This window comes from Struthio camelus, chromosome 5 (assembly GCF_040807025.1).
Source record: "Struthio camelus isolate bStrCam1 chromosome 5, bStrCam1.hap1, whole genome shotgun sequence".
Taxonomy (NCBI): domain Eukaryota; kingdom Metazoa; phylum Chordata; class Aves; order Struthioniformes; family Struthionidae; genus Struthio; species Struthio camelus.
In genome coordinates this window covers 41902013-41926658 of record NC_090946.1, presented here as the reverse complement: position 1 = coordinate 41926658, position 24646 = coordinate 41902013, and the positions used below count along the sequence as shown (strand labels likewise).

Sequence of the window (24646 nt, the reverse complement as noted above, 5' to 3'; positions counted from 1 at the left end):
AGCGTCAAGTTAATAGCCTTCCCAGTGTTTTGGCCATGCTCAGTCCTAACAGTTTGTCTATTTAGCTAACACTTGGCTCAGTACCCAGTCTTGGCTGTTCTGTGACCTACCAGCTCTTTTACATACTGACATGGTCAAACAAGCTGATTACTGCAACAGATGTTATCTTTAACCAAGCACGCATTCCTCTTCTTAACAGCAAACTCAGCTCAAAATGAACAGCATGGAAACAAGAACCAGGTTCCCTTGGTATAATACTACAGAAAGCCTTGGTCTGTCACCACACTGAAGGAAAACAGCATCCAAACTTAAACTAATAAAAAACATCTCAAGAAAACTATTAGCCCAGCCTGAACGGGCCATCTGAATGCCCTGATCACCCTCCTAATCCAAGTGGGAACTCAAATCAGTTTCAGTTCAATGGTTAATGTTTGAGTATGTCAGACTGGGACCGATCACGGAAGAACTGCTGCTCATGGCACAGGCTTCTGGATTCAAAACTGTCTTTCTGAATTCGAAGCATACTAAAACGATGCCAGTGCATTTGAACTTTCTCTTCTAATTAAAGGCAGAGATATGCACACAGTAATCATGCTCTGACCCTATGCAGGCCAACACATCTCCTTCAAGTTGTCTATCCCACTCATCTCCTACCTGATACATTTTATAATCTTCTCTCCAGTACCAAATACCTTACTCTTTCAGGGCCAGATCCATTGTAAACAGGGGCAGCACACAATGAGCTGCCAAGCATTCACTTTACTTTATACAGAAACAGATTTTATTTAAAATCAGATGGACTGGCTATTACAAACTTAACTAAAAGCTCTGCTAGAATTAGCCAATAACTTTGGTCTGGCATAAGGCCACACGGACCCTGAAAGGCACAGTATTATTCACCCCTGCTGCTCCTTCTTCCTCAGTGCATGTTCCTGCACTGCTCCTACTTTCCTCCCTAATCCTGCTGAACACCTTAATCTTCTTTTGTTTTATTTGCAGGATTAGCTTTCGGTTAGATCAGCAAACAGGAAAAAGGCATGAGTGTCCCTTTTGGCAGCAAGGCAGTCTTAGATCAGTGAAAGTGCAACATGAAACCACACCTTTCACTAAAGTGACTTTATTAATAGAGACATAATTTTACAATCTAATTGCAAGATGTCAGGTGTTTAATGGAATAAGCCACTGAAAAGATACAAGCCTAAATTAACATATTTTAATGCATTTAATTGTTTTCTTTAAGCGCTATCAGCAGTCAGGACCCAGGCATTTTTAGGTTTGATATACGTTTTGTATGAACAATTTGATAAGACTCTGAAAAACAGTGAGCTTTAGCATTCCAATATTTTGTCCTGGACAATGGCAAATGACAAAATGATCTTTTTCAGGAAATGCTGCAAACAGAGTTTGTAGATTGGAAACATTAATTTTCCTTGTAGCCAAACTTAGCTCAAAACATCACTTTCTGTGCATTTAATGTTACACTTGGCTCAGAATCCATTTGCAAATGACATGTTCAGAGCACTAAAAAGTACAGACTAAAAAGTACAGCTTTTTCCTGAAATGGTAGAACTATTAATTTCATAGAAAAATACCAATATACTCAGATTCTGAATATTTTTATTTTGTCACTAAATGTTGGTCCTATCCTTAGAAGTGCCCAGGAGAAAGATCACTTCTAATTCAACAGCACATTGTATATTCTCATCTTTCACTTCATTCCCTCTGCCTTGTGGCAGCAGAATAACCTGGCTTGTAGAAGACATCTTGAGAAACTGCTTCTCCTGGGAAAGAAGCTGCTACTGCTCCAGGAACACATTTGCACCGAAATCTCCTTGTTCAGCACAGTCCCTAAGAAAATTCCGCTGATGTCTCAAACACCCACCACTTCTGCGGAGGCACAGAGCTCAAAGAAAGAGGCACATTGCAAAAGGCGTTTTCTCTCTCCTGTACCTGTGGTTCATTTTTCACTAATAAAGACATTTAAACTATTTTCATTCTGCACTTTCCTCTGAGTATTATACTGTACCTATATCAAAACACTTCAGAACCAGCTTTAGCTTCTGTTCAAATACGTGATTGGAGCTGATACCATTAGGTCGCCACTGAACAAGGACCTTGGGTGTTTTCTTTTTCCCTCAGCTACACACAGCCTAACTGGCAAAAGTATGGGGAAATAACCCATGACCCTGAAAGTCAACCTTGTAAGCTTTTCCTAGGAGACTTGAAAAGTACAGTAGTCATTATTCCATACAGTGCACAAATGATTTAAAACTCTTACCGCTGGCCAGGAGTCCCTGGAGCTTTTCATGAGAAGTTATTTAGTAGGTAGGGACTGGAGCTATGCAAAGAAACTCATCTGCACTGTGATATAGGAACGACAAAATGAAAAGGGTCTTTCACAAGCTGTATCCAAAGGCGCCACAGTATGCAAACAGCCTGTGAGCTGCTTCACCAATATAAAATAATAAGTTATACATGCTTCATGTAACTTAGACCAGTTCTCTTATCTTCGGGTACTTTCTATGTAGAGAGAGAGAGAGACCACATGTTGAATTAGAACAAAGAAGGAAAATGTTAACGATATGCCAACAAATAAACAATCTTTATTGCTCCTTGACTCCAGTTAAGTCAGGGAAATTATCCCGACCAAAAAGAGCAATGCAAGGTGTATTGTTCCCTTATAATGTATTTGTTCATTGGAGCTTACAGGTTGGGAGATTGCTTCTCAGTTTCTTGGAGATTCGTCACAAGCTTTTTTCATTCTCTTAACAGATACATACTGCAAAGCGCTAGACAAAAGGATGACTGATGCAAGCATCAAGCAAAGATCTTTCAGTTCAAGCTACTCTTTTGATGTTCTATTTTAGTTGAAGAAGTTTTCAATTACAAAGCCCATTGTAAGAACAGCTTTCCCCATCCAATTTTTATTATAATTTTATCAGTTGTGCTTGGTAGTGGCCCTCTTTTGCAGCTTAAGGTCAATTACCTTTAATTAAATAATAACTTCCATATTTTTCTTGAATAATGTCTTCTGTATCGCTGTAAGCCTGGAGAAGCTATATAAAGTACTATGACTATAGAGGCTGCAATTAGTACAATTCTGCCACTAACTTGGAAAAAAGGTGATCTTAGCCTCATTTGCCTATATCATCTCTTCAGCAGCAGGAACGATTAGTATACCAAGTCTTCAGCAAAACAGTGAAGAACACGCTCAAGTACAAGCAATTTTGTTGAGATGAGGCCATTTCGTATTATTTGATATGAGTCTCCCTCCAGCTTCCAGTTTCTACTTCCTGAAGCTAAGTTTCAAACTTGAGTTTAATCTAAAAAAGACAACTGATTTAAAAAAAAATTCCCTTTGCAACTGGGTTGGCTGACATATTTCCTTGTTTGTACATGGCACAGAGCTGCTCAACTAAATCTGCCTTTTCCATCTTTCTCGCTGGCTGCCATCCAAGTGAGAAACGAAGGGCTTTTAACTGGCTAGGGAACCTTTAATTCCACAGCAACATAACAAAGAGGTCATTTGCACTACTGTCATCAACGGAGCTACCAGCCAGCTCCCCTCATCATCTAGTTTCCAACACTGCTTTCCTTGAATGCGTTTGCTGAATGCAATGTCACAATGAGTATATGAAAGCATCAGCATCGGTGAGTAGCTGCTGATTTACTGATGGAAAATATTTTCCCTTTAAGGTAGAGTTTCCTACAGATAAAGAAAAGGTTATATTGTCTAAGCAGCTCACAATTTTGTAATTCAAAAAACAGGTCTGTAAACTAACCATTAAAGGCTGAGAAAGTTTGTCTTCATCTCAGAAGGTATTAAAATTAACCCATGGGCTGGAGAACACACTGTACTACATAAGCCTCACTGTGCTCAGTAAAAACAAAAGAACAAAATGACACATCCCACAGAGAATCTCACAGCCTAGCGTGCCCTGAGTCTGAGAAAAATCTGAGTAGATTTGCCTGGGTTTTTTAAGTGCTTTATTAAAATAGAAAAATGTAGGAAAAGAAAATTTCCTTAATCCAAATCAAACTGCTTAAATGTGTTTGTCTTCTCTTGCTCCTACACACTGCCCTTCTGCCAGGTCCACTCACTAAACGTCAGGAACAACCAGGGTCTGTGCAGGACATAAACACACAGGGGCCAAACAGAAAAAAAGAGGTCATCTGCAGAAATCCTGATGGTAAACAAGTATGGCTGAGCAGGAGATATCTCCTCACTCTACTTGCTCACACGAGGAGCTGAGTAGTGCCCATCTACCATCTTCAAGAAAACCTGAAGTTTCTGAAGAGGCACACTTTGTGGTGGATGTATTGCATGAGAAAGTCTACAGCCCTCTGAGGCTCGACATGCTCATTTTGAGTAGCCATTGCTCCCTGCGGCGGGAAAACTCAAGGGCATGGTTCTGCCCACAGCCAGATCCAGGCTCCTAGAGGGCTTGTTTCTCAAGGGGAATTGGAAACCAGGAACCTCTGCTCTCTCAAAGGCAATATTTTGGCTCAGCAAAAGGCAGAGGCTCCCAGGTCTTGCTGGGTTTTGTGATGAGAATGGAAGCCCCAACTGCTCATGGAGGCAAAAAATTGCTCAGTACCTGCTACCTCATAGCTAGAAAATACCAGTAAGTGGCTGTTTGACACTGCCCCACTAATGCAGGAGGCAGATCACAGGCATCTTCCCCAGGCCTGGAACTTTAGTAAAGGGTGGGATAACACATATACCTCCAAGAGGCAAGGTGTGTCCTCTCTAACAAGTGGCATTTTTAGCTGCCACTGACCCCACAGCTGCCTACTGTAGCAGCAAGGCAGCAGAGATAGCCGGCTCCACAGCACTCCTGGGAACCCAGCAGCAGCACTGGCTTTATTCTTCCTCCCCAAAACAGGGATAAACTGAGCTTCAACACTCAAAAGCAAGTACTTAGCACATCCCTATCACCCTCATCTTGAGCATTGTGCAGACCCCTGTGGCAAACTGCACCACTCCTCTTACTGATAAGAGGTAAGGACTCTAGCACATTAAATTTTCAGCCAGGCAAAGTGACACCAAGATTGTTGCCTCTGTATTTATAGGCATAAAGACAGCTGAAGGCTTCCTTCAGATAATTTCAACTAAACCTTGCCTTCACACATACACATTGTATTTATTGAGTAGTGCAGTGGGAACTTCAGCCTGGTATGTAACGTATCTGGAGACAGCAGTAGATAAAACCAGTGTAACCTTGGCAAGATTCATTTCTTCTCATTTTTGAAGTATGATAAAAAAACATGTTATCTGTGCACTTCAGAATAAGTCAGAAGAGTGCCTCTTTGCTCAGCCGAGATCAGAACTGTAACATCCCTGTTACCCAGGGATGTGAGAAAATGATATACCAATAGAAAAGGTGAGAGCATGTACCAATGTATTGTCCCAAGAAAAAAATGTTTACATCTAGCTTAACTAAAGGTGTAATCCTAGTCAATCCAACGGAAAGCTCCTCCAGCGAGAACATTTCCTGCTACTAAAGAGGAGGATTAGACACTAAGGGCAAAGATGGCTCAGCACAAACTCAATTTGCATGACAGGACATTGGGTTTTTTTCAGATAACTACAGCACTCAGGTAGATCAGATGGTGCCAATTCACAGCACAGTTAGGGGCAGAGGACACCTAAAATTCAACAAAAAAGTGTGAAATTATTTGGGGAATGAAAATAAACAACTATGTCACAATGGGGTGTAGAAGGTAGGCTAGGAAACTTCCAATGTGTTTCCAAGACTCAGGCCCTAATACAAAATAGCAATCCTGTCAGCACCTTTGACAGCTCTTCCACTATAGATTGCTCTTCAGAGAGTCCGAGTCCATCAGGTGCTGCCAGAAAAAGGCCTGTATCCTGTGCCAAGCATCTTCTTGGGCTTTGGCATGCTCTCTCCATTGCCCTCCCCACTGCACAAATACCCCAAGCACTTTGTGCATCGAAGCCTGACACAGAGGAAAGTACGGTGGCTCCAAGAGGTGCCCTGCTCCAGAATAAGAGTAAAACTCCACTTTCCGTCCATACTGCTGAAGGCGCTGAACAGCATCCTGGCAGTAGAGGTCACTTTTCCAGTTTGTGTCATCCAGCCCTGACAGGAAGAGGAACTTGGCCAAGGACCTCTCCATGGGAATGCGACAATCCCAAGTCGCCGGGTCCCTGTGATCATCTAGAACATCCGAAAAATCTACTAGGCCAGACTCCTCACTGGTCTTCATCCTCCCCAAATCATACGGGTGAGGACGAACAGTGAAGCCATCACCTCGCAGGGGAATGAAAGAATTAAAACCACTTCCAGAAATGCTGACAGCTGCCTTGATGCTGGGTAGAAACGTGGCCATGGAAAGAGCTAGATCAGCTCCTTTAGACAAGCCCAAAACGCCAATCCCAGTATCTTTCACCTGAAACACAGTTATGAAACAACCATTATCAACTGCTCATTTCTTCAAGCACTCCTCATTTCTTGGACTGACATAACACCTCCTATTATTTACCCCTTCCCCCTCTCAGTGCAGGTTACATCCCTCCTACACTGATCTCTTTGCTGTGCCTCCTCAAAAGTGACTATAAATTCTGCAGCTCCTGAACATTTCTGCTCCTGTGACTGCAACACTTTTTCTTCCTGCTGACCTCTGCAGAACAAGCCTCTGCTCCCTCCATATCTTGCCTTGACACTTGCTCTCACTGCTGTATCTTTTATTGCTCTGGACTCCAAAAACCTTCAATCATCTTTCTTCTGGCCCCCTTTGGCAAACCACTTTTTCATGGGTTTACTTGTATTGACTGTCTTTCTCACAATTGTTTTTTCATACTCTCTTATAGCTGACCTGTTATTTTCTATTTTGTCCTGGAACACAAGTTCCTTACGCTGGGGCTCAGTAACCCCAACAACTGTTTAAATTAACTTTTTGGTTTAACTATTATGACATACTGCTATAAAGTCTCTTTATCAACCCACATGCTTATTCAAATACAGACCCAGCTTCTTAAAACGTGACACACTCTCCAACACTAGAACTGTAGAAGCTCCTGCTCTTAACTGTATTACTGTTCTGTGAAATTTACTCAGAAGCAAAAGCCTACAACATCCTAGAAGTATTAGGAGTCAACAACATTTTTTTCCTTCTAAAATCATCTAAGATACAAGAGTAGAAACAAAAAAAATAAGATTTCCTGGCTTAAGCAGTTTTTGTGCTTCTGCTCCAGTAAGTGCTTTGATGTAAAATCTTACACAAAAACAGGTCTGCACAGCAGCACTCTATGGGCTGTTATAAGGAGCTGTGCAAAACAGCTATCCAACCAGCCACAAAATGGGACTCAGTACATATGCGTTTCCATCTCTCAGCCCTTGCTGCCTGACAACAGGCTGTCTTTTAGACAGGGCTGTTTCCTTCCACATCGCAGAAACTTAGTTGTACATATAACATTTCAAATTAGGGAATTGGAAAACAGTTTCCAATACGAAGAGCATCATAGCTTGTCTCCTACCTGCTGCTGCTTCCGCAAAAAATTTACAGCTTCCTCAAAGTAACCCAGTTCAAGAATCTCTGGCATAGCAGGGAGATCTTCAAAGGCCATGTAAGCCAGGGCCAGTGTCACAAAGCCTCTGCTAGCCAGAAGACTTGCTCTGTATTCAACAAGACCTCCTCCAGATCCATACAAATCGATAAGTCCAGGGAACGGACCAGATCCTGCAATGAAAGGTATATACTCACAGAGAATGATTTATATAGTTGTTCTTTCAGTAACACCCTGTCAGCACACATCAGGATAGTAGTAGATAGTGATAGGAAATCACCCTCTGAAGGTTTTCATGTAGGTTCTCATTCTCAGGGACACAATCACTGTAATTAGATTCTTTTCCCCAGAGGCATTAATTGACATAATTATAGAGAAATAATTATCCACCCAAGGCTATGTCAGTTCAAGTCTTCTGTATGGACTACCACCAAAAAAAAATGAAGCTTTTCTGTGAACAGCAGAATGCATGAAACCTAGTTTCCAGAGGCTCTCTCCAGTATGGATTCTCGGATGTCTAATGATGAAGCTGAGTTCTCCTGCAGGACCGCTCTCTTTCCCTAGGGGCACTAATTTGGATATTTCTTTTCTCTCTCCTAAGAATTTGCTATTGGAAATTCTTATTTTGGGGATTTATTCCACCATCAAATTCAGCTGAAATTCTCAAGTCATTGGGGACTAATGAACAAACAGTATCACTGCATGAGTTGCACTTTTTTAGTAACTGTGCTAACAGCTTCTCTGGGGAGGGAATACTCTGAGTTACGAAACACATTCACAAATACCAGCATTGACCTACACCAATTCAGACTTCAGTTTTATCTAGGTAACTTCTTCAGGGCTTCTCGGTTCTCCTCCTGCAGTTCTATGATCTTCGATACCTGTTGCTGCTCTGCCCATTTTCCTTGCCAAATTTAAAAATATACTGGAAACTTTACCTAAAAAGGATTTGGTCTCACAGCAGCTGCAAGGGACTTTTTATTTTCTACAGAGTAAAATATTCAAGTTTAAGTACTGCTCAAGGAATATAAACGGTCCAAAAACTACAACACTTTTACTCATAATCCAGTCTTGTCATCATCTCTGCACAGTGTCTTGGAACATGACTTAGTTAAATCCCCTGGCTTTGCCTTTCTCATTTGTCCTCCGTCTTCATCAGTATTCCATGCAATTAAGCTGCTCAGTTGATCAAGTATTGACTTGTTTGGCTTTTTCTAAGCCAAAGAGAGAGACAGACACACGTGCAGACTCTGCAGGAAAACCTGTGGCAGCAGCTGGAACAGACTAGGCTTGATGCACTCCAAATCCTGTGCTCCCGTTACCTCTCACCATTGCTCATTCCAGTGCTGGAGTACAGTTACACCCCTACAGTTCAGCTGAAGATCAGGGGCCTCTTTGTGCTGTGAGCCAAACAGAAGAGTTAAGAACGAGATATATTTTTCCCCAGAGTCCTGCTTCATGAGAGGGTCTGTCTCCTCCTGCTCAGCTAAAGAGACCAGGAGACACCTTGTATCACTGCTGCTGCCTTCACTGCACAGCACTGCCTTTGCAGCAAGCACCTTACCCCCACAGGCAAAGCTTGCACCTTTAGGATCCTTTGCTGTGAGGATCAAAATAGCTGGATCAAGCGTAGCCCAAGGGAACAATTAACTTGCTCTGGGTTACTGAGTGTATCCAAGGGCCACAACGCATATAACGTGATGTAACACACATCTGGAAAATCAGCAAGGAATTCAAACTCACCAGGAGGGAGGAAGAGAGTTGCTTTAAGCCGACCTTCTCTGACTGAAATCCTCTTCACTCCCTCTCCTAAAAACCTTCGCTCATTGGTGCATTTTCCTAGCAACCGGCTCATGTCCCCATGGCCATCATACACTTCCAAGTCCACACAGAAAGGGGTCAGGACGTTCCTCTTTGCCAGCCGCCTATAGGGTGCTTCAGACTGCAGAGACCACAGCAGCCCCATCGGCTCCACTCCAGAATAGCTGCCTCCCAGAGCCGGGGAGCGAGTCAGGTCCAGCTCTCCACTGCTCCCAGCCCTGTAGTGAGCATGGGCTTGGAAGCGCTCCCCGCTCTCGTCAGCCAGGCAGGCTCTGAGGGTGACTGCCTGCTGAGGCAAAAGACCCGTCACATGGATCTGGACGGGGTCATCGAACAGACACTGGGGAGAAGGCAGAACCGTCACCCGCACTGCCATCTGAGCTCTGCTCTGGGGGAAAGGAGTTTGGTTTTTCTGGCAAGACACTGGCTGTGTGAAACAGGAACGTCAGCAGCTTATCGCTTCTGAGTCTTAAAACCTCTGCCCAAAGTCCAGGAGGAAACACTGTGACCATTTCCTTCAGCCAACAGCAAAGACTTCTGGGAGACGTAGTTCGGGGTACGCCTCCCTCCAAACACTTTCTCTAAGAGGCAGCACAAAAACACAATTGACTTGCAAAGACCCGTCACTTGTTCCTGACATGCAGTGTTATTTTTGATTATACAGAAACTAAACTAAAAACCAAAAGCTTCAAATGACAAAAAGGGACGTTCAAATCTTTCCCCTAGACTGTGGGAAAGTTTAGATTTGATTGTAGAAGCTGATTTAAAATGTCATGGCTTGGGCTCCTTCATCAAGGCATAGCGAACACAAATAAACTTGGAAATCGAAGTAACACAACATTTTAATCTAACCATGAAATAAACCCTATATATTTAATCTCTCTCGAGTTTTCAGCAATTTTTGGACGAGAACCACAAGGTAAAATGATGTTTAGGCTTTAAGTGTGTTTCTTTAAAAACAACCCCCCCCCCAAACAGACAAAGTCAAATAACGATTGTTTTTCTCTTCAGAACAATCAATCTGCACTTTCCTGATTAAAACACGTAAAGTTTTTTTCCCATTATATCCTTGTTGTTTCTGAGGACCTTTGAAGATTTGATAATAAATACCAACTTTTAGTTATCATAAACAACAATATCATATTTTTGCAATGTCTGTGCATTTAGTAGTGTTCTAGTCCTACCCTGCAGGTCTCAGTCATGTGAGTATTTTCATCCTGTTCAGTGGAAACACACAAGCGTGAATTGAGACTGAAGAAACAGGCTCCTGGTTCACATGACTTGTCTGACCATGTTTGGCAGCAGTTAATGACAAAGGACTGTTACAATTACCCAGCCTACAAACTGCAGCATCACAAGTTCTGCCACAAGGCCACAGGCGAAAGGCAGATTGACTACAGAGCTGGCAAAGCAACTCTTAAAATCACCACTGAGGATGTAAGAGAATGCAGCTACATTTAAAAACAAAACTGGAAGGAAATAAGAAGTAGTAATAAAATCACATAGCTTAACATGAAAAACTGCCAGGATTGACCTAACATGTCCCTATCACCTCCATCAACCACACTGTTTGAAAAGAGTCAGAAATTGGTGCAGAAATGAGCTTTTCAACTGAATTTTATTGCAGAAGTGGTAATCTCTCATCATCGAAACACCACAGTCAGCCACTGAACGCACTGAATTACTACTGGAAAGGACTTTTGCTTTAATCTGAAGGTATATGTTGGGCTGATGTGGCCTGATGCACAACGGGTGACCAAGCAGAGTTTTCCTTGTTCATTTGTTACTAAAACAATCTGTAGAGCTGAAGGAACAGTCACGGTGTATGTTTTGGGATTTCCAAAACTTGCATTGCCTCCCTTCAGATTTTACTTTGCTTACCAGCATTGAAGCAAAATGTGAAGACCTAAAAACGTTATCATCGAACCTTCTACCTTCAAGCCAGAAAAAAATGGCCAATTGACCTGGACTATGAAAGCAAGCAAAACAGCTGTGATCTGTTTGACCAGCTTTGTTGAGGATAATTTAATGTTCGGTTCTGTTAGCTTGAATTACGTTTGGTGCTCCAGTCCCAGGTGCTGATGATCGTACCACATCAGAGAGGAAGATTGCAAGCTTGAGTCTCCCACCTTTGCTATAACACTTTCACGGCATTTGTGAGACAATCTAATAGTTGATAATAGCTGTACTTTAGGTCATATTCCATGTCATACCAATAATTCACTGAGGAGAGAAGAAAAAGGAAAAACACTCCTAAGGACAGAATGTAATGATTTATGAACATGTTCATGGACTGTTTTAGACAGTTCAGCCAGTACAGGCTTTTCCTTATTGCTGACTGAACTTTGAAACAAGCAAAGCTTTGACTACAGCCAAACATAATGTAAGCAAACCATAATGTAAGCAAATATGGAAGGAGAGTTCTTTAATAGTACTGCCAACACAATTCAGTCTTAACCCAAACCAATCCTCCCCTTCCCCCTCATTCTATTCTGGGGGTTCCCTGGAGCAGAATCTGGATAAATGTTTAGGAATAGGAAAAGTCTGCTTCTATTTAGGCCAAGAGTACCAAATACACTTCAATGTTTAATATGTGAATATGAATCTCTCTTTCTCTCAGTGTGTAAAGGATGGAGAATTCTCATTTTAGTTTTAGTGTAATATCTACCTAAAAAAAAAATAAGCCAAACAGTATAATATTGTACCGATGGTTCTTGGAGGAGGATATTCTTCAGACATCCACTGGACCAGACCTAAAGAATATTTATTGTCAAGTGTAAACAGACCGCAGCACAGTTAACAGACAAATGGCCAAACATACATGACAACTCTCTAGCATTTCAATAAGATAGAAGAAAAGAAAGTTGCCAAAGGGCTTGTAACTGGAAACAATCCTATTTTTTCTTAATAATCTTTAAGGACTGATGTAGCAGCACTGGGAAAAATAACCAGAAATACTGATTTGTTGCTAGCTTGTCTTTTTACCACAGTACTGCAAACAGTGAAGTAAATATCTGCAACAATTGCAGTGTTAGGCAAATACTGATGTTGATGTTGTTCAACATACTTCATTTATTTTGTGTAGGCAAAGGGGATTACTCCAGGTAGTGGACAGCCAAAAAACCCTTCCTCATGCTCTGCAAAACTTATAGGACACAATGACAATACTTTGCATCCACACACACCAAATGAGCAGCGCTTGAAATGCTGGAACTCTTTTGAGGGGAGGAAGAAGAAAAGAGATGATGAAAAATCTTACAAAGATTTATGCTGGGGAACAGTAACACGAGCATGGGTTCGCTAGCAAGTTAAGAAACTTGGACGTTTCAGCTCACCTGACAACAGAGTAGATTCCATGTCGTACCTACTTCCAGGCCTAAAACTCATACACTCTCTAGTTTCCTTTTCCACCTCAAAAATCGTTTTTACTATGTGATAATGTCACGAACAACAGGCAGTTTCTTTGTGAAAGGTATGTGGACAGCCAACTTTGCAGTTGGCCAGCTAGGCAGACAACCTGCTTAGCTCTATGTAGCAAACAAAACCTGGATCTTGATCACTGAATTAGTTATCTTTCTCCAGATTAGAGAACTAGAAAGATTTTTTTCTTCTACTACATCCCTGGCACTTGTTGACAATCCTAAGAATTACAGGCAAAACAGACTGCAAGGCGATTGCCCCAAGACATCTGCCAAGACCGTTACCTCTTCCTGAAGGGAGGTAGATGATTTAAAAGGACTTTTGGTTCCCGTTATGTTTTGCTGTGGGGTACCTAGCTGCACACCCAGTCCAGGTCAGAAAGATAGCTGGAAATACTATGTATTTTACCTGCTATACAGCCATGTGATTGCTGGACATGGTGGAACCAGAGAGAAGGGAGGTATAACATCTCGCCAGCTTTCACTGTACACTGCAAAGGTTTTGCCTGAGCATACTCTGGATACTGTTCCAGATTTGGGTTCAAAGGGTCCAGGGGGATCCAAGGCACCTAAAAGGAAAAGAATATGTTTGTGGTAATGACCCTGGCTAAAATTTTCAGTACGTTTCCAGAAAGACAGCTGATTAAACAAACTTACTAGCTTATGAAACACACATTCTAGCCTAGCAAAACATTACATACAACTACAAAGCCTTCCAAATTCAATGGAGAATGGGTCAGGGACAACAAAATTTGTCCCCTTTAGTAAAACATTTCTAATTAGGGAAAAGGTGCCAAATGTCAGTTATCAGATTTCAACCTCATGGCATACTTTCAGTAGGCCTCCAGGCCCTTAATTTACTTCTTCCTCCTTCAGAGGAAAACTGGTGCAGAGAACTTCATCTGCACCATGCTTTTTAGAGACTCCTGTCTTATTCTAAATCTGCCTGATCTGCTTTTATTCCTTGCAGGTAAACTCTCCTTCTTGCTACAACATGCCTCTTGCCTGCATTAATTTATTCTATGCCCTGCAGAGTTTATAAACATCAGCACTCCACCACTGTGTTACAAGAATGCTCCTGTAGGATCCTACGAGCACCACTCTGAAAAAGGGAAAGAGCCTTAGCTAAAGCTCAGGGGTAGCCTAAGTCCACTGCAGAACCAGAACGAGAGAGATTAGATACAAAAGGGTATGTGAGTTTTTGTAAAGTGCCTCCAACTCCATACATTCTAACCAAATAAACAACGCTATGACAAAGAAAACAAAATCTGTTCATTCAGACATGTTTTACTGCACTGGATGATACTTCTGCAGAGCAAAATTCAGCCCTGACTAGAGGGGCAGAAGAAGGTGTATGCAGAGGAGTCCATTTCAGCCTTAATGAAATCAATTCCTTTATTATTCATTAAAAGACCTCTAATGGATCTATTGAAGTTTGGTGTGCAGGGGAGACAGCTTATGATATCAGTGTTTCAGATGTGCAAGAAAACGCTTTTTCTGGAAGCTGAGTATCCGTCATAAATAACAAAATATAAGCACAATACCTGGACATTCTCCTTTCAGTAAGGAAGGATTTCTAGGTACCTGTCAATATGCTCAGTTTGAGTGCTCAGCAGCACCTGAAACTAGATTTACTATGTAAATTGACAGTGTTCTTTATATCATTTTTACCTTATCTGCAGTCTTCTCATCAACAATTTCAAATGAGCCACCTTCTGATACATGGTAGGTTGCTGGCTGATAGAGCTCTGGAACCACAGAAAGAGTTAAATGGCACAACACAGAGAAGTACACGCAGAACCTAATGGCAGGGCATATCACATTCTCACTAAATGACAGAAAAATTAAGGCAAAATCATTTTCAACTTGCTGTCTTCACTCTTCTTCTCTTTGTTCATTCCAATCTTTATCCTCTTTTTTTTTTTTTTTTAAAGTCTGTCAGAATATTGAGCGATGCCTTCTTGATTGTACTTCTGCCTTTCTTTCTTCATAGGAATTATTCTATCCTCTTCCTCAAAACCCATTTTCTTCTCATCCTATTTTTTTCCAATAACTGTCTCATTTCCCTCTTTTATGAAGTCATAAATACATCCCTGTCTTACCCAGAATTCTGTATTCTGCCCCTTCTGCCTCAGTCAGTGTAGCATGCTACAATGCCAACAATGTACTTAAAATAATTTAAATATTCTAAAGCTGAAGAGACTGTTATGACTAGGCAAAATTATATTAGCCTCATATAGTATTCTCCATTCAGCAAATCTGAATGCTTGAAAGTCAAGAAATGGAAAAAAAGTCTTATTTCATTAGGAGTACAGTTAAGCTGTCCATCTTCCAGCAGACACTTGCAATAAAATGGACTATTACTGCGCACATAAGAAAGCAACATACAGAAACAGAAAATGGGCAAAACAAAGTAATGCTGTCATAGGAATCTCTTCATTTCTCTAGTTTTCAGTGGTTCTGTTAGTAACTTTAATATTTCATTAACGTACAGCTTGTATTTCAACTTCCCTGCTTTTTTTCCTAGGGAAAAAAATTAGCAGGCAGAATCCAAACCTGTTAAACAAAGATGATATGCTACAATGCTGACAATATACTTAAATAATTTAAATACTCTAAAGCTGAAGAGACTGCCATGAGTTGCATACTTAAAGTGCAGTCTCAAACTGAGGTCCATCACCTCTCCACCTGTGTCAATGCATCTATATCTTTTTTATAAAACTGGGAAACTTGACCTCACTGGAATGTTTGTATTGCAATCTACATGCAGAATGAACTAGAAGAGATTTCTGTTCACGCTGGAAAGTATAACACTGCATAAACATCAGAATGTTACCCGTGCCTCCATTTTTGCCTTTCACTATCTCCTCCTTCCAGCCTCCAGATATATATACATAGTAAATTATGTACCATACGGGATGAAGGGACGGTCACTCGGTGGATGCAGTAGAAAATGTTTCTCTCCAGATACCACACAGTACAAGTTCTCATAATGATCTTTATGTACTAAGATTGAGGAAAAAAAGGAAAATGGAAAGAGGGAGAAAATCAACACCTCTTCCTTCTTTATATCATAAACTACAATAAATTGAAAGCATCATTTCATCTTCTCATTACCAGGCTGCTTCCTCCTCTTGCGGCCAGTGGGAGAGGAAAGCAATGTAATGTTGCAGTGAATGTATTCAAAGCAGCAAACTCCAAATCACTTTATCAACAACATACAAAGACATGTTATAAAAATTTAGTTACCTGTAGGATAGAGGCTTTCAATCAACTGGCATAAAGTCAACTGATCAGTCACTTGAGAGAAGGTAGGATTTCTGGATATCAAATATTCTTACAAAAATGCTCTGAGGTCCAGAATGGCTAAACAAAGCAGGCACTGCCTCAATTTTTTGTGTTGTCTAATGCTTTGTATAAGAAGGCTATATGGGGAACAACAATCCTCCGGCAGGATTGATGGTTCGGCTTGATCTACTTCTAAGCCAGCCTCCTAGACTGACAGGGCAGAAATCATCAGTGCCTTGCTTGTGCAGCAGATAAACGTAGAGACGCAGCAGTGAGAGGCTGCAGAAGTGCAAGAGGAAGAGTGGAAAGTATGTTAAAGTAGCACTGCCCTGTCAGAGCAAACACAGTTCTACTGAGCCACCCACATGAAACAAGCCTTATTAAACTTGTGCTGAAAAGCACAGAAGGGACATGCAGAGCCATACAGTACGTACAAGATGTCACAGCAGCTGATTCCCCAAGCCAGAAATTCACAGCATCAGGCTTCTTCCCTGTATGGTTAGGGAAGAGAGAGTTGTTTTCAACAAAGAGAGAATTTGAAGTGCCATGTTTAAAAGTGTTTCAAATGCTTTTCTGCCAACTTGCTTTATTTCTGTCCTTTAAGTTCTTTCATAAATATGACAGGCTCCATTGCTAGCAGCACTGTGTAAGGAACTGCAAGCTCCTTCTACACCGGAAGCTATAGCAGAGACACATCAGACCAGACGAGGCAGTTAAGTATTCAGCCCCAAAGACATGATTACAACCCTTATTTCCCACATTCTGAATCCCTAAGACATGGCTTAGAGAGAAACTGCAGAACATCTAAATACAGTTGGAAAAAGAATGCAAGATCATAGTAAATTGATGTTCTGTGGAAATACGTTCTGTAAAATACAAATTGACGGACATGGAGCAGCGCTTAACTAGTAGGAACAAATATCTATAATTTTACCCTGGGGGGCAGAGGGGGGGATTGCAAGGTTTTGTTTCGCCCCTTGGTTACGCTAGCTTTGGTAGCAATAGCATGAATATGCATCCAAACATGACTCTAAATCAGAAAAAAGCAAACCGCTATATGGAAAGCAGAGCTGAACAGCACCATCACCACATTAGTTCAGACACAGTGGTTCCAATACACAAGTGAGATACTGAACCATGGAGTAATCCAAACCCAAAACTAAGATTACTCCAATTTTAGCTACTTTACCACTTCTACTTTCTTAGAGAATAAAACCAAACTGAGCTGTGGCAATCAGGAATGGAACAAACATTCACCATGTACATGGCATTATAGTTTTAAAGCTCCATACAAAATATTTATGAATTTAGGGAATTCAGGAAAGAGGGAAAGTTTACCAAGTGCCTCACTCATCCATGGAACGTCAGGCTGCACATCACATACAAGTTCAGGGAACTCCTCAGTGAGGTTTGAACACTGCTTCTGCACATAGAATATGTTGCGAGAAGTCACTTTCTTCTCTACAATGTCCAAAAAGTCCATGAATGGCATTTGACGCTCTTCTGGCATAACAAAACGGTCCTGAAACACTGCATCTGCATAACCATTTGGTGTTACTGCCACACTCACTACCTTGGGACCTACTACTTCCCTGCAAAATAAACAAAAGGTTTACCATCAGACCTCCAATTGGCCCAGAAGTCTGGCTTTCCGCAGCGGGCAGCTCATCATCGGATTTTCTAGCGTCTAATAAGAACCCTGACGTTCCGCTCTGATTGCCCCCTGTGGTCAAGGCCCTGGCAACATCTCTGGATTCTTTCCTGTCTAACACAGACGAGGTCACAAAGTAACTCCCTTTTTCTCAACAGAGGCAGAAAGAGGGTTCTCTTCAGCCACTTCTTATCATGAATTATGCTGGAGCTTGATATTCTCAGGACTATTCAACCCAGCCCAATCCTGGTGGCCCCAAGTTCTAAAGTTATTAAGGAGGGAGAAGAGGCGGACAGAGACAGAAACACACAGCATGCGCTAAGTTCTATGCACGTAGTTCTATGTTCGTAAGTTCTATGAGAAAATAAATTTAACAAGGACATATTTTAGGCCTAACTGTAAATCCCTTCTCAAAAAAAGGCTTTTTAAAAACTCAGTCGTTATTAAGATGCTCATAGCTGTCTTTTTAAAAACAAGATGTACTTAGTCATAAACGAGGAGATCTGTTCAGACAAGCCCACAGCCCCACTCCAGGCGGACACAGGGTGGAGCATAGGCCATACAGCTGTGAAAGGACTGAGTTTTGGTAATGAGCCTGCTGGCTGCACACAGAGTCAAAATAGCTGTGCTTTTTACTAAAACTGAACTCTTCAGGACAGCAGTTTGTAGAAAGACATTTATATTTGTGTTTCGGACACTGGCGCAAGCAGAAGACTAAATGACTTCATACAGGCTCACAGAGCAATCTGGGCTAATCTTACAAATAAAAATGAATGCTATTAAGAGTATTTTACTAAGGTTAACTTAAATTAAACAAGAATCTGGTTCAACAGCTCATTCATACCTGAGGTACGTTAAGGTCCACTTCTTCAGAGCTGGCCAGTGACTGATGGCATTCTGAATTATACAAGGTTTATTTGGACTCACCCATTCCCGATAAAACTCCAGAGGGGACGGGGGCTTATCGAGATACGGTACCGACTCCATCAACCCCAGCTCTGTCCAGACAAATTAGAAACAGTTTTACCCAGTGTCCCAAGCAAGCACTCTTTACTAGAACAGTAGTAACCAAAATGACCAAAACCCGAGACCTTCATCAACGACAGACGATGCCCATAGACTCCAGCAGTCACCTGTTACTAACACCCACATATCATTAGGGCGGGTTTCAATGCCAAATTGGTTCATTGGAGGCAACACGCGGGCAGTCACCCAGCTTCCCTCCTGCTGCCAGCCACAGTTCATCCCACGGGTGCCTCCACTTCAGCCCGGCAGATTTCCCAAGCGTTAAAGGAGAAACAACGGCAGGGCAGGGCAGGGCCGATCGCAGCCCCGTCCGTGCCCGTCCAGGACTTTGCGCTCTGCTGATGGGGCACCAGCGTCACCCAGGCAGCGGCCGAGCCTGACGCACAGATTTTTACTCTGTTTTAAATGCCATCATCTACAGAGATGGTATTTTTTCATACAGCGTTGTCAAGTATCTTTAGAAAAAGATGTGCATTTAAAACTTGCATCGCGTGAAGAGGCACGTAACACAGGAGATTCACCTCCGAACAAAAGGCTTTTAAAAGTTTCCACCGAGGTCACAACGAAGATACCGCAAGAGAATTTCTTGAAACTGAAATATTGTTTTGCTTTTTTATCCACATGCCAATAACCAAGAAGGGTCATTTTCACAAGTTTCACTTTCTTTTTAAAAAAATAACTGCTTTTCTGCTGTTTCTTCCCCTCAGAAAGGCAAGGGCTGTTGGACCCGGTGCTCTCTGCGAGCACGAGGCTGGATGACGCAAGGTGCGTCACCCCACAGAGGTGCCCTCTGCTGCTGCGAGGGGCATTTCCACTCGCTCCCCCTCGCAGCCGGCCCCTCCGGCCGCAGAGGCGGCAGCGGCGGCAGCAGCAGGAGCAGGGCCGAGCTTTCCCCCGCCGCGGGCGGCTGCGGGGAAGCCCGCGGAGGCGACGCTGCCCGGCCCGGCCCAGCCGCAGAGCCCCAGCGCCGCCGCTCGCGGGCGGCCGTTAACGGGCGGGGCCAACGCCCCCCGCCCACCACCCCAGGCTGTTGGGCCTCCCCCCGCCCTGCCCCCTCCCCGCCGCGCCTCACGACCGAGGAGCCGCTCACCGCGGGCCTCCCGCGGGAAGGCGGCCAGGCAGCCCCGCACGGCACGCAGCGCCGCGCCCTCCGCCATGGCCGCGGCCACGGCGCAGGAGCGGGAGGCGATAGGGGCCGCGGGAGCCCGCCTCCTTCCTCCTCCCCCACCACCCCCCCACCGGCCGCAGCCGCCCATTTCTGCCCGCCCGCAGCGGGGAGCCACCCCCCTCGTGCCCCCCCCCCCCCATAGACACACACCCTCGGAAAGGGGCAGAAATTACAGCTGAGGAAGAGTAGCTAGAGGAAGATACGAAATCCTGCACCCTCCGAGCGAGTCCGACTAAGGGGGAGTGGTTGCTCTCCCGCTCCCCCCGAAGAAGCTGCGAGAGGCTGCGGGACAGCTCTGTAACAAATGATCACATTTTTATTGAACCAGTTTTAAGACACGGAGTACAAATGAATACAGAGTTAAAAACAGCTCCCAGAGGGAAGCCTCACAGTGCAAAAAACCCAACAAACAAATTTTTTTCAAATAATTAAAAAAAGACATTTTAAAGAGTTGTTTTACCTAAAGCCAAAAGTATAAAAACACACGTTTATAAATAAAGGGGGAAGGGTGTGGGTTTTTTTTTTTTCTTTTTTAACTGGTGAAAGAAAAGGGTAGTGTTGAAGAACACATGTAGTTATCCGTCTGGTGCCTATGGCATACGCAAGACATGCAGAGTGGACATGGCTTATTCCTAAAATTGCTGCCCCATGCATTTCCCTGTCCATGCGTTACAGCAGGTTATCCATACACATACGGAGTCCAATCCCGTGTATTATTTACAACACACAATTTGAAATATTGGACAGTCTAGTCTTACCTAGAGAAGGAACCACCTGCTTGCCAGCACTCAAGGGCTGCAAGACGACCTGCCTTCATTATAATTTTAATGAGGTTTGTCATTTAATATCCTGGATGCTACACATCCAATGCGAGGGGGGGGGGAGCGAGGGGATGACCTTATACATGCATGAATTTACCAATGGTGCTTAAATACCTGTATTTGATTTTTTTTTATTATATATAATTATATACATATTCTTTCTTTAAAAAAATTAAGTTTGTATGTTTCTACTCCTTTAGAGAAATGTCCCCATTCCTCTGAGGTGTGATGAAATCAGCAAAAGGGGGGGAAGGCGGGCACTATAAGGCCTGCCCCAACCATTACCTGGGAGATGCTATAGAAAAGAGGAGACAACCTGAGAGAGGGTGTGGAAGAAACCGGGACTCACGGAAGCACCACCTCTGGGTGCTGGGGAGGAAGGAGTTACTTGCCCGCAGCAGGATAAAAACAGAGGGGTTGCTGCCTTCTCCATTCCAGCGCTTCCTACTGTGCCACTTTACAGGCCAAAGAACAAAACACCGGGTCCCTCAGGCAGAGGGAAACTATTTACAGTCGAGATGAAAAACAACTCTTCTCATTTTGGCCAGGAATGTTGGACAGGAGGGACAGAACGTATGTAAAGGGGTGAACATCTGGTTGTGCCTACGTTAACAACCACTGGCACCAGCAAAAGAAATGGATTCAAATATTACCTTCTCCCACAAGCTCCTCACTTTCCAGGCAATTACAATTCAGTATTTCTCTACCTGACCAAATGGACAGCTTGTGGTGAAACATACTCACTAGGGGTAACCAAATGTAACACAGTCATGCCCTCTTAGTGTTGTAAACTGGAATTTTTAAGAATATTTCCTATTGCCAGCAATAGGAAGTCACCCGGAAGAATCAGTTGCATCCTTATCCCTCTCATCAACAAACTTGTGGCAGTAGCATTTTCTTTAAGGCTTCTACTACTTAATTCATAACACGTATGCCTTGGGCAAACAGTTCACAACTTTGCCTTTAAAGACACAGCTGCTTAGAGGACAGCAAGTACAGAAACGAGGCCAAGTTAGGCATCTTTAAAACAACCATCCAACTCATTCTTCAATTATAGATCACCAACTCTGTCCTAAATCTACTTTCCTGAAGCCTTCACGTACTATATCTTTCATAGGTATTGGCCAATGGTGTTCCTCAAGCCAACACTATCTCTACTTCTAATCTGTTTTCCTGAATGTCCTACATCTACTATTCTAATTTACTTTAAATTACACCACCACCACTCAACTAATCTACTTGCTTGGCACCTCTCTTACCATCATTTTGATCAGAATTTATCCTCGTTTGTTTCTCATATGCAGCCATGACCACAGGCCAAATCCATTCTACGAAGCAAAAAAAAAAAAAAAACCCTCTGATCAGCATAAAAATCAGATTTGCTTGATGTGACTTATTTCCAAGGCACTTTGTTTCATTTCTCTATGTCAGCTTTACTGGTTGTTGCTTTTCACCTTGATGAGAACTGAAACATGATCTGTTCATTCTGGCCACTCGCTCTCCTGTATTATCTCTGATCCCTTTTGTCACTACCTTATACTTTAAACAATAAAATGGAATAAAATTGCACAGGGAAGTAATATAAAAGACCCTCAAGCCATTATCTTCAATACCAAAAGATACCTGGGTTGAAGGGACTGCTATTTTACCTGAGTGTCTTGTGGTCCCAGTACAGCAAAAAAAAATTCCTGTGTACTGGGACATATGTTCACAGTCTGAAAGTGGATGAAGAAAAAAATCACCTCAAAAACAAGCTTGACCCAGACTAACCCTATCACAGAGCCAACATGACTGCCATCATACATCCCACTTGCAGCATCTCCAACACACCTCTTCACTCAAGGAAATTCCCAGAAATTTCCTCCACTTTTCAATTTGTCCTCCTTTGCAAAACTTCTCTCCACAAGAGACACTGCCCATGAAAGCCAGCACCTAACCTGATTCAGCACAATGCAATGCTAAAATAGGACTAGAAGATAGCACTTTCAAAGTTTCAGTACAACCCCACGGAGAAAAGGTTAGCAAGAACACCCAAAACATTTTGATTAGGCAGACTGAAATTACAGACAGAAGTGGCTGGAAAGCTCTGAAAGCGCTCCCCATCCTACCAAGTCCTGAAGCACCCAGCAAATATGACCAGCCAACAAACCTGCGGTGGGAGAGCAAGAACTGCAGATTCCTCAGCCCTGGAGTATATTGAAGAAAAAGGTCATCCGATACCAGCCTGCCCAGCCCAGTAGTAAAAAAGGCTGCACTGCAGATCTCCAGTCACAGAAAGGCAGGAAAACCAAGTTAGTCAACAGATCACATTTCAGAGTACGACAGGGTTTCAAAGAATGGCCAAACCAGCCAGAACAGTAACGTAAAAGAAAATGCTTCAAGCCTTTAACCTGTGGAACAACATGTTGCAGTCTGGCCCCCTTTAAGTGTCTCCTACGGATGCCAGCATTCTCTCACCCACCAAAAGCTTCTTGCTTCCTTGCATTCGTTTCATAAACTGGGATTGTACTGCTCTGTCTTAAATACAAGAAAGAATGGAGATGAAGGAAGAAATAAAGCAGTCTGTGCATCTGTCCCCACTGGGAAAAGGAGGGGGAGTAAAGGGGAAGGTGCTGAAGAGTTTTATTGTTTTGATTTTTTTTCTTAGCTTGTTATCATTGACCAAAGTCATCACTGGACAGTTTTAAGCTATAACACCACAAGTTAGCATCAGCTTGGAGAAGTCCCACAGGATGAGAAGAGTATTGCACACACAAATTCAAGGAGGGAATATTTTCTGTTTCTCAGTCAAGAACTTCATGAAAAAGTCAAAGAGGAAAAACAGTAGTAAACACATCCCAAAATATCTTGTTTGAAGTCCTTGGCAGACCATTTTCTGTGGGTAGCTGAAATAGCTTTACAAAAGGCAGTAAATAGAATCCCACCTTTCTTGGGATGTAAATACTCTGTTTCTCTGGAAAAGCAAGAAGAAAGCGTTCTCCTATCAAGGCAGTGAAATCAACAAATTATATGGAGTAGTAGTTGCACTGAAGATTTCTCACATCCAGATTTATGCTGTAAAGAATGGAAACCAGGTTTTCCATGCCACCACTTAAATAAATCATCGCCCCCAAATTTCCCAGAGCCATGGTAACATTAAAGTCAATGTGCAGTTCCTAATCATGAAAGGTGGCTGAAATGAACTTTCATACTTACATCTACATCCCCTTTTTAGGGTGGCTGCAGAAAAACTCGGTATATCACTATAATGTCAAATTTCAGGTTAAAATTCCAATACTGATCTCATTAAATAATCTCCAAAGCTTAGTCCAAGGGTTGCAAAATTCTCCCCTGGAGGTGAATGCAGATAAAATATAGTGTGGGGACTGCCCTTGAAACAAGGGGAAAGCAGACAGGGTAGTCATGACAACAGTAGAATTACTGCAGGTAACAAACTAAGGCAGGAAAAGAAAGATCAGCAAGACAAGATTTAAGCAGAAACCAGTTCAGTAATTGCACAGACACTCCAGCCTGTCTCCCTGTTGGGGGGTTATCATATAGAGATTGTTTCTCGCTGGGATATAGCAAAGGGATTGACTTTTTTGTTAAAGGACAAAGAAAACAGCCACAACTGTGACAGAGCAACAGTCAGAAAAATAAATTAATAAATAAACACATAAAAAGTCTGCTTCTGGATTCTGATGAAGCCCTAGAGTGGAAGGGATTGGCTTCACTTGGACTCCTTTGTTTTTAGTCAGCAGTTCATAATTTCTTGGCTAAACTGGATTTTTCTTTAAGTGCCAAACATCCCGACATCCTGGCTATGAAGAAATTTCAAAGCAATTTCTCCAAACTCCTCTTTCAAGACTTTGTCTAGAGACAGGAAGTTGAAGAGCATTGGGAAAAATTATTAAAATTGTGGCCAGCACATTGCTAAGAATT

General features: G+C 42.5%; 2 protein-coding genes across 4 annotated transcripts; both read right to left on the bottom strand.

Moving 5' to 3' along the window:
* Positions 1 to 1101: 1101 nt before the first annotated feature.
* Positions 1102 to 9857, bottom strand: LOC104150401 (acyl-coenzyme A thioesterase 1). The gene is made up of 3 exons (XM_009684646.2): positions 9275 to 9857; positions 7502 to 7704; positions 1102 to 6414 (listed from the first exon to the last, which is right to left on the bottom strand). The coding sequence occupies exons 1-3, from the start codon at positions 9726 to 9728 to the stop codon at positions 5812 to 5814; spliced, it is 1260 nt and encodes a 419-aa protein (XP_009682941.1). The 5' UTR covers positions 9729 to 9857; the 3' UTR covers positions 1102 to 5811.
* Positions 9858 to 10953: 1096 nt separating this feature from the next.
* On the bottom strand, positions 10954 to 23063 carry JMJD7 (jumonji domain containing 7). 3 transcript variants are annotated; one of them, XM_068945972.1, is made up of 8 exons: positions 22875 to 23063; positions 18555 to 18708; positions 17398 to 17651; positions 16494 to 16550; positions 15682 to 15777; positions 14443 to 14519; positions 13181 to 13340; positions 10954 to 11575 (listed from the first exon to the last, which is right to left on the bottom strand). In XM_068945972.1, the coding sequence occupies exons 2-8, from the start codon at positions 18695 to 18697 to the stop codon at positions 11487 to 11489; spliced, it is 876 nt and encodes a 291-aa protein (XP_068802073.1). In that variant the 5' UTR covers positions 18698 to 18708; positions 22875 to 23063; the 3' UTR covers positions 10954 to 11486. The 3 variants fall into 3 exon arrangements, with proteins under 3 accessions (XP_068802073.1, XP_068802072.1, XP_009682942.2); XM_068945971.1 differs by lacking the exon at positions 22875 to 23063 and adding an exon at positions 19827 to 19962; XM_009684647.2 differs by lacking the exon at positions 22875 to 23063 and adding an exon at positions 19258 to 19748.
* Between the last annotated feature and the right edge of the window lie 1583 nt (positions 23064 to 24646).

Excerpts from the sequence above, each read along its gene's own strand:
- LOC104150401 (XM_009684646.2), bottom strand. The coding sequence starts at position 9,728 with ATGGCAGTGCGGGTGACGGTTCTGCCTTCTCCCCAGTGTCTGTTCGAT. Across the intron at positions 7,705-9,274 it reads AACTCTCTTCCTCCCTCCTG|GATCTGGTCCGTTCCCTGGA; the intron begins GTGAGTTTGAAT and ends CTTTCATTGCAG. Across the intron at positions 6,415-7,501 it reads TTTTGCGGAAGCAGCAGCAG|GTGAAAGATACTGGGATTGG; the intron begins GTAGGAGACAAG and ends ACTGTGTTTCAG.
- JMJD7 (XM_009684647.2), bottom strand. The coding sequence starts at position 19,381 with ATGACCCTTCTTGGTTATTGGCATGTGGATAAAAAAGCAAAACAATAT. Across the intron at positions 18,709-19,257 it reads TAAAAGCCTTTTGTTCGGAG|AGCTGGGGTTGATGGAGTCG; the intron begins GTGAATCTCCTG and ends TTGTCTGGACAG. Across the intron at positions 13,341-14,442 it reads ATGAGAAGACTGCAGATAAG|GTGCCTTGGATCCCCCTGGA; the intron begins GTAAAAATGATA and ends TTTTCCTTTTAG.